This window comes from Grampus griseus, assembly GCF_964374135.1.
Source record: "Grampus griseus genome assembly, chromosome: 18".
Classification (NCBI taxonomy): domain Eukaryota; kingdom Metazoa; phylum Chordata; class Mammalia; order Artiodactyla; family Delphinidae; genus Grampus; species Grampus griseus.
Window position 1 is genome coordinate 8,658,924 of NC_139012.1, and position 8,518 is coordinate 8,667,441.

The 8,518-nt window shown below is 40.4% G+C and overlaps 1 protein-coding gene across 2 annotated transcripts in view; it reads right to left on the reverse strand.

The window, feature by feature from the left end:
- The window catches only part of ERCC5 (ERCC excision repair 5, endonuclease), a 29,047-nt gene extending 23,372 nt beyond the window's left edge, over positions 1 to 5,675 (reverse strand). For both annotated transcript variants that reach the window (XM_082675374.1, XM_082675375.1), the window contains exon 1: positions 5,165 to 5,675. In XM_082675374.1, the coding sequence (XP_082531500.1) occupies positions 5,165 to 5,252 (88 nt within the window). In that variant the 5' untranslated portion in view covers positions 5,253 to 5,675. The remainder of the gene's footprint in view (positions 1 to 5,164) is intronic.
- Positions 5,676 to 8,518: the final 2,843 nt, after the last annotated feature.

Sequence of the window (8,518 nt, forward strand, 5' to 3'; positions counted from 1 at the left end):
TTTACAACCAGTGCAGGGGGAATCCAGACTGTGAGCTCCATGACATGTGTAAACCACACTGCTGGGCACTGCTCTCCCTCTCAGAGCACATAGGAGGCAACAAAGACCTGCTTTCAAATGAGATGAACGGTTAAATATTTAAATGAATGTACATTACCTACTTACTACCATAAAAAATTAGGCCCATCAACAATTAATAAACATTACATAAAAAATAACTAGTGGAGAGCAAGCTATTACTAGATTCATTCCTATGATATTTGAGGGCTACTAGGTGCCAGGTATATCCAAGATCCTAGGGATAGAACAGTGAACAATACAGCTATGAACAAAACAGATAGGGCCCCTACCCCTGAGAAACTTGCATTCTAATGGGGAAGACAATGAAAATCAAGTACAGACGTCTAATACATCAGGTTGCTGGTAAGTGCCAAGAAAGAAATAGAGCAGAGTAAAAGGACAAAAGTGTGATTGGTGGTCAATAGCTCTTTAGTTAGGGAAGTCCTATCGGAAGAAGTAACGGAGGCCTGAACGAACGAAGAGGAACGAGGGAGAAAACAGTGGGGCAGGAGGTACAGCAAATGCAAACGCCCTGGGACAGAAGCAGGCTTCCGTTTAAGGACAACATGGCAGGTGCACGGCCAGAGGAGCAGTAAGAGGAAGTGATGGGTGTATATAGTCACTGGAAGGTTTCCAGAATGTGACTGAAGGATCACCCCAGTGGACACGTGAGGAATAAACTATAAGGAAGCTAGCTTTAAACTAGTTACAACAGCCCGAGGGAAAGCAGAACGCAGTGGCGAGGATGATGAGAAGTGGTCAGAAAAGGATCCATCCTGGAAGTAGGATCTGGCATTGGCTTAGCTCTGTATTGGGTCAATGGTGTTGTTATTGGGTAAATATTTCTAATTGGCTTGTTTCTGGTTGCTACACCGTTGTATCAGATGGAATAAGTTTCTACTTAGCCCATTCCTTTAAATGTTATAATCAATGAGAAAAATATAATTTCAGATCAGTAGCTCTCAACTCTGCTGTCCTTTGGAACCAGATATGAAGCTTTTGAAACACAGATTGCTAAACATAGGTACACCTAAAATTCTAAATCATAGAGATTGAGATCGGACTTTTTTTTTTTTTAATTAATCACAGGTAGTGCCAATTCTCAGCCAGGTTGAGCTTAAAATTCTTTTTTTTTTTTTTACACTCTTTGACATAAACCACAGCAAGATCTTTTTTGACCCACCTCCTAGAGTAATGGAAATAAAAACAAATATAAACAAATGGGACTTAAAAGATTTGCACAGCAAAGGAAACCATAAACAAGACAAAAAGAAAACCCTCAGAATAGGAGAAAATATTTGCAAATGGAACAACAGACAAAGGATTAATCTCCAAAATATACAAACAGCTCATGGAGCTCAATATCAAAGGACATTTCATCAAGGAAGACCTACAGATGGCCAGGAGGCACATGAAAAGAGCTCAACATCACTAATTATTAGAGAAATGAAAATCAAAACTACAATGAGGTATCATCTGACACCGGTCGGAATGGCCATTATCAAAAAATCTACAAACAATAAATGCTGGAGAGGGTGTGGTGAAAAGGGAACCCTCCTGCACTGTTGGTGGAAATGTACATTGATACAACCACTATGGAAAACAGTATGAAGGTTCCTTCAAAAACTAAAAATAGGGCTTCCCTGGTGGCGCAGTGGATGGGAGGCCGCCTGCCGATGCAGGGGACACGGGTTCGTGCCCCGGTCCAGGAAGATCCCACATGCCGCGGAGCGGCTGGGCCCGTGAGCCATGGCCGCTGAGCCTGCGCGTCCGGAGCCTGTGCTCTGCAACGGGAGAGGCCACAACAGTGAGAGGCCCACGAACGGCAAAAAAGCAAAAAAAAAAAAAAAAAAACTAAAAACTAAAAATAGAACTATGGTATGACCCAGCAATCCCACGACTGGGCATATACCCTGAGAAAACCATAATTCAAGAAGAGTCATGTACCATAATGTTCATTGCAGCTCTATTTACAATAGCCAGGACATGGAAGCAACCTAAGTGTCCATCAACAGATGAATGGATAAAGATGTGGCACATATATACAATGGAATATTACTCAGCCATGAAAAGAAATGAAATAGACTTATTTGTAGTGAGATGGATGGACTCAGACTCTGTCATACAGAGTGAAGTAAGTCAGAAAGATAAAAACAAATACCGTATGCTGACATGGAATCTTAAAAAAAAAAATGGTACTGATGAATCCAGTTTCAGGGCAGGAATAAAGAGGTAGACATAGAAAATGGACTTGAAGACATGGGGTGGGAGGGCGAATTTGGGGCAAAATGAGAATAGCATCGACACATATACACTACCAAATGCAAAACAGTTGGCTGGTGGGAAGCAGCAGCACAGCACAGGGAGATCGGCTCTGTGCTTTGTGATGACCTAGAGGGGAGATAGGGAGGGTGGGAGGGAGATGCAAGAGGGAAGGGATACGGGCACATGTGTATGCAAATGGCTGATTTGCTTTGTTGTGCAAGAGAAACTAACACACCAATGTAAAGCAATTATACGCCAATAAAGATATACTATTAAAAAATTTTTTTTAATTTTATTTATTTTTGGATGTGCAGTGCAGCGTGTGGGATCTTAGTTCCCCGACCAGGGACTGAACCCTCGCCCTCTGCAGTGAAAGCGCAGAGTCCTAACCACTAGTCCGCCAGGGAATTCCCACAGCTTGAAATTCTTAAAAAAGAAATATGCCGAATTAGGCAAGCTGAAAATATTTCCATAATTTAATTTGTCTAATTTCAATAAGTTTATAAAAGGCAACATTAAATTTATCCCAGGACTGGAAAAGTTAAATGTGCAGCCAAGCCAAAAATCATTTTACAGATGAGACTCAAAAGACCAGTAACATTTTGAAACAAAAAATAAATTACTTTAGTTCTATTGTTAGGCGATGTAAAATTTAATTAACCCCTATTAGTATGCAAAGCCTAAAGAGACTGTAAGATTTTGTTAATAAAGTTAAATGTATTTTACAAATGTTAAGGTCCATAGGAGACAAAAGTTTAATTATTAATTCTTTATTATTTGACACAAACACTTAGATTGCATAAGTAAACAAGACACTCATCTAGAAATGGTAAAAAGACCAAATTATTTTAGGGATCCAAGAATAAATTATGAAACTCGTATGTCATGAGTAATTTTATTAACAAATAAAACCAAAAAACCTGAATATATTTCAGATATTTGACTTGGAATTCCCATGAAAATGAAACAAAGCAAAATCAATTAGAGAACAGCAACCAGCTAGTCTCCTTTTACATATACGTATATATGCATATATATATACATATATATGAAGTTACCATTATAACTACAGTACCTTTGACAGTCTTCTTTTAATAATTCATTCTTTCAGAAAAGCCTAATAACCCCATGAATATGACTTCATGTCCCAAAAAAGTTTCTGAGTCATCTGAAAATAGATGATCTAAATTAAATTCTTTACATTTATTTTGGACAACTTTCTAAAAAATCAGAATGCTGAACTTCACATCACATCTCAGTTGTTTTACAAATTATTAATTCTTCATACGGGCTGCAACGTAAACTGATCTAAATCTTTGCTGAAGTCTTAAGGGTTCCTGACACTGAAAAATGCTTTCATTCACATGTACAATATATACTGATAGTTCTATGAAGAAAATCTTCAGAAAGCAGTAATTTGAGAAACCACTAGAGGGCAGCAATAGCACGTATGCTTTAAAAAAACTTTCCCACAAGCTACCTGGCATAAAACTTTTAAGTCACAATTCATTACGGATGTATTTCAAGATGACTCACATTGCAAAAAACACAATCATCATCATCATGTTACTTTATTTAAAAAATTATCAATGCTCCATTATGTATAAGTTGTCTCTATACGAAAGTCAACAGCTCCTTTCACTGAATCCCCACATCCTCTGACAGTGCATTTACCACGGGACAGCAATTATTACATGACTGTCTCCTCCACTCCGAGTGGAGATCCTAGGCTCATAGGTTCCCACTTAGGGAACTGGTGTAAGGTACCACCAGCTTCTTGAACACAACAGACACTCAGAAAAAGAAAGAAAAGAAAAAGAAAATGAAGACTGCTTAATGAATAAAAAGATAAAAATGTCAGAAACAGCCTTCACATGTTTTGGTAATGAAGAAAAACATTAAACTCCAAAGGCACAAACAAAACCAGCCAAACATGCACACAATCAACAGTCCTTAAAATGTCCATCATAGAGGCTGGGAAGAAAATAATTCACTGTAGACCTTTTGAAATCTTTTCAGTGTTGTACTATATGAATTTCCTATTCCAAAACACATAACAAAAGATAATAAAAGTTACTTTTTTTAAAAAAAAAAAAAGGTCAAACACTTGCCCACACTTTTCTTCCTCTAACAAACATAAATAAAGCAAGACTCAGGACAGCAGGCAAAACTACTGGTCGGAAGTCCACTTCGTTTTCTCCATGCTGACCTCCCTGTCGGGATAACAGATTTACAATTTACCATACTAGCAGCGACAGACACTATTCTAAGCTTCTTTCATTTAAATAACCCCTTCATTCCTCACACCAACCCTGTGTGCAAAGACTATTATCACCTCCACTTCCCGGATGAGAGAACTGACGGATAAGAGAACTGACGCATACACTTAGGCGCCCCTTAGTGATTAAAACAAGACTCCAATCCAAAGCTGTGTGACTTGCAAAGCCAGAACTGGGAGATTGGGATTGACATATACACACTACTACATATAAAACAGATAACTAATAAGGACCTACTGTAGAGCACAGGGAACGCTACTCAATACACTGTAATGACCTATACGGGAAAAGAATCTAAAACAGAGTAGATATATGTATACATATAACTGATTCACTTTACTGTACAGCAGAAACTAACACAACATTGTAAATCAACTCTACTCCAATAAAAATTAATTTTAAAAAGAAAAGAAAGGAAACATCCCAAAGAAGACCCTATAGCTACCCGCCTGGGTGAGACTTTCAGCCTAACAACGCCCCTCTGCGCCCCCTGGAGAACCTGAGAGCAAAATCCTGGCACCCATCGTGCATCCCTGGCACCGACACCCGGAAAAGGATACCCACGGCAAGGACCTTCCCCTCCAGCGTCTCCGGGTTGACCTGCCGCCCGGAGCACTCCAGCAGCTTCCAGAGCCCCTGGACTCCCATGAACGAGGTGTGCCCTCGGAGCGCGTCTCACGGGCGGGATCGCGGGAGACCTTTCACTCCAAGTCTTCCACAAGAGGCTGCACCAACGCCCCGGACCCCGAGAAGAGCTCCCCAAGCTCCCACCCGGAGAAGACGGAAAACAACCAGGAGCGCACAGCTTTCAAGGGAAAACCGGCCCCGGCGAAAACCGCACTTCCCAGAACCTGACACGGCCTCGCGTTAGAAAGACGGGCCCAGAGAAAGTCGGAGGCACAGAGGAGCAGGTCCTCGTCTCGCTCAGCGCTTTGGCCCAAACTTCTGCACTCCTAACAGATGACCAGGGTGAGGGGACAGCTCAGGCGAGATAACAGCCAAAAGACGTCCCTCAGGCAACCCGTGTCTCCTCTAGGGGGGCCGTAAACTCACACGAAATGGAGCCGCCCGGCTTCCGTTTAATGCGTCGCGCAGGGCGGAAGTCCCGCCTCCCCACGTGATGTATATCCGCTGCGCCGTTACACTCCGGAAGTGAGGGGGTGTTTCGGTCTTCGTGTTTGTATTGTGTCGGCGCCCTGCTTCCTCCACATTGGCATCTTGTTGCTGTTAAATGTTGAAACCATCCGCAAAGCGTCTGCCTTCAGAGGTTGCGGTTTTCTAGGTGCTTTACCGGTATCAGTTTCTTCCCACTGAGCCGCCACTTGTGAAAACTCTTAATACTAAATATTGTTTTACATGTGAAAGATGGACCCTTTGGTTGGTGTTTGTAATTAGTATTTATTTGTCCGGTAACTTGTGGTAACTAGGTGGTAACACGATTTAAAATCTTAACCCTTGAAATATAGTCTTCTCCGGCCTGTAAAATTTGGGAATCCACGGCATGTAGGTCAGAAATAACAAGAAACTAATTGCCAGATTAGCACCTGGGTAGACGGTGGCTCGGACCCTCGGGCTGAGATTCACACCCCGACCGAGCTACGTTATGATGTTTATCGTTGTTCAAGTCGCATTTGTTCAGGGTTCGTCTCTTCATCTGTAAAGATGGCATAAAGCCAATCTTGCAGACGGTTTTAAGCAAGGATCAGAGGTAATGTTTGCAAAGTACTTACCACTCGGAGTTAATAAATGATAGCCTTATCGTACATATTGGTTCAAATTTGGACTACTGAAACTAGATTCAAAATCAGTGAAAAGATTGATTAGAAATCAGTTTTTAGCAAAGCTATGTTCTTGCCCAAACAGATGGGTTCCCAGTAGCCAAGTTTACTTGGCCTAGTCACAACTAATTTTCTGTCAGGGATAATCCTGACAAAGTACTTATTTTCATTTCCTCAGTGTGTAAAGTAATCCCCAGAACTGTTGTTCCGAAATGTATTTTGCCGGAATTAATATAATCGCCTGTTCAATTTTTGTCTCCCCGCCTCCAGTAGTTTACAGTAGACTGTAAACTTATTGAAATCAAGAACTATTTTGTTGACTTACATACCCCATTCCTGATATTTAGCAGGAATCCTATAAATATTGCCTAAATGACCACTTTGCCAGCGTCAAGTCTAAATCTCTGCAGGGCATCTTGCACCCTGTTGAAAGAGAACTTCCTGAAGCCAGGCAGATGTTAGTTCAGATCCCATCTGAGCCATGTCATAACCCTGAGTTATGGGCTGAATTGTGTCCCCTTCCAAAATTCATATGTTGAAGCCCTAATCCCCAATACCTCAGAATGTAACTGTTTGGAGATAGGGCGGTTTCAAAGTTAAGTTAAAAGGAGGCCATTAGGGTGAGTTAATCAATCTGACTGATGTCCTTATAAGAGGGAATTTGGACACCCAGACACTAAGGATGATTGCACAGAGGAAAAACCATGTGAGGACACAGGGAGAAGGGGGCCAGCTGCAAGCCAAGGAGAATTCAAGAGAAACCAAACCTGTCAACACCTTGATCTTGGACTTCTATCCTCTGGAGCTATGAGAAAATAAATGTGTTGTTTAAACCACCAATCTGGTATTTCGTTATGGCAGCCCTAGCAAACTGAGACATCCTAGGATCCTAGGCAAGTTTCTTCACCATTGAGAATCTGAATAAAATGGAGATGCCACTTCTTTTGTGGTTGCTCTGAGATCAGTGACTTTACATGAAACACCTAGTGGGTAATGGTGCTCAAATTAGTTTGTTGAGTGAATGAGGGGGAGAACTCTGTGGGTAAAATTGAAATACAGAGTGTGACTGGATTGTAGATCACCTTGCCTGAGCCCCTCCAGTGTCTGGGAGAAGGCAAGTTGGGAAGTATTACAGCTGCTGCACCAGCTCGGCCTGATGATGGGGCTTAGTAGCGGGAAAAGTAACAGTTTCAGGATTTGATCATTTTTTTTATGACCTGAGAGCTGGGTAAAAACAAATAGCCAATGTGAACATTTCAGTACTACAAGTGCTTGTAAAACCAGAGCAACATTTCTTGAATACAAAATATTTTTTTAAGGAACAGCAACTAAGGAGTGTACATTTGATTTGTAAGAAATTGTTTCCTTTAGATGCTGTTTGAAGGGCTCTCCATCAAGATTCTCACAGGAAAATACACATCGTTTAGGCCAATAATAATAGCAAGCACTTAAAGAGCAATTCCTATCTACAAAGCACTGTTCTAAACACTTTACATGTATTAACTTATTTATTCTTCAAAACAATTCATAAAATAGATACTATTTATCCCCCTTTTACCAATGAGGAAATATGCACAGGAAAAATAATCTCAACTCGCCCAAGGTGATACAGCTAGTTAGTGGAGAGCCAGTAATATGAACTTTCATTGCTTCTATGGAGACTTCTAAGAAAAACTGACCAAGAAATTAAATATGACAGGAATGTTACTAATCTTGAAAGAGAAAGGTGCAGTCACTTGCTTACACATTCTGGAAAAGCAGTCCCTGTAAGTCTCAGTGTGCTCTTGATAAATGCCAAACTTGTAAGCCAAGTTATTAAGTGATTGGATATATTAAGACATTTATAAAAGTTGATTATGCCAATAAGCAATACGTATAAACTCATCCTCTTTTCCTAGATGTCACTATATTCTCTATTTTATGTGGCATTCATCTCCTTTCTTTACCAATCTCTTCTCTGAAATATTTGGCTGAACTATATGCAATTGCTGATATTCAACCATATTTGACCTACAAAAATTACAGTTTAATTTGGTTCAAGCTAAAGAATTAAGTTTTCTATTTCCTCTTATAAAGTCTAAACAAAAATCTAAAATTATAGATATATGCATATTGTCTCACTGATTATAAAAGTCA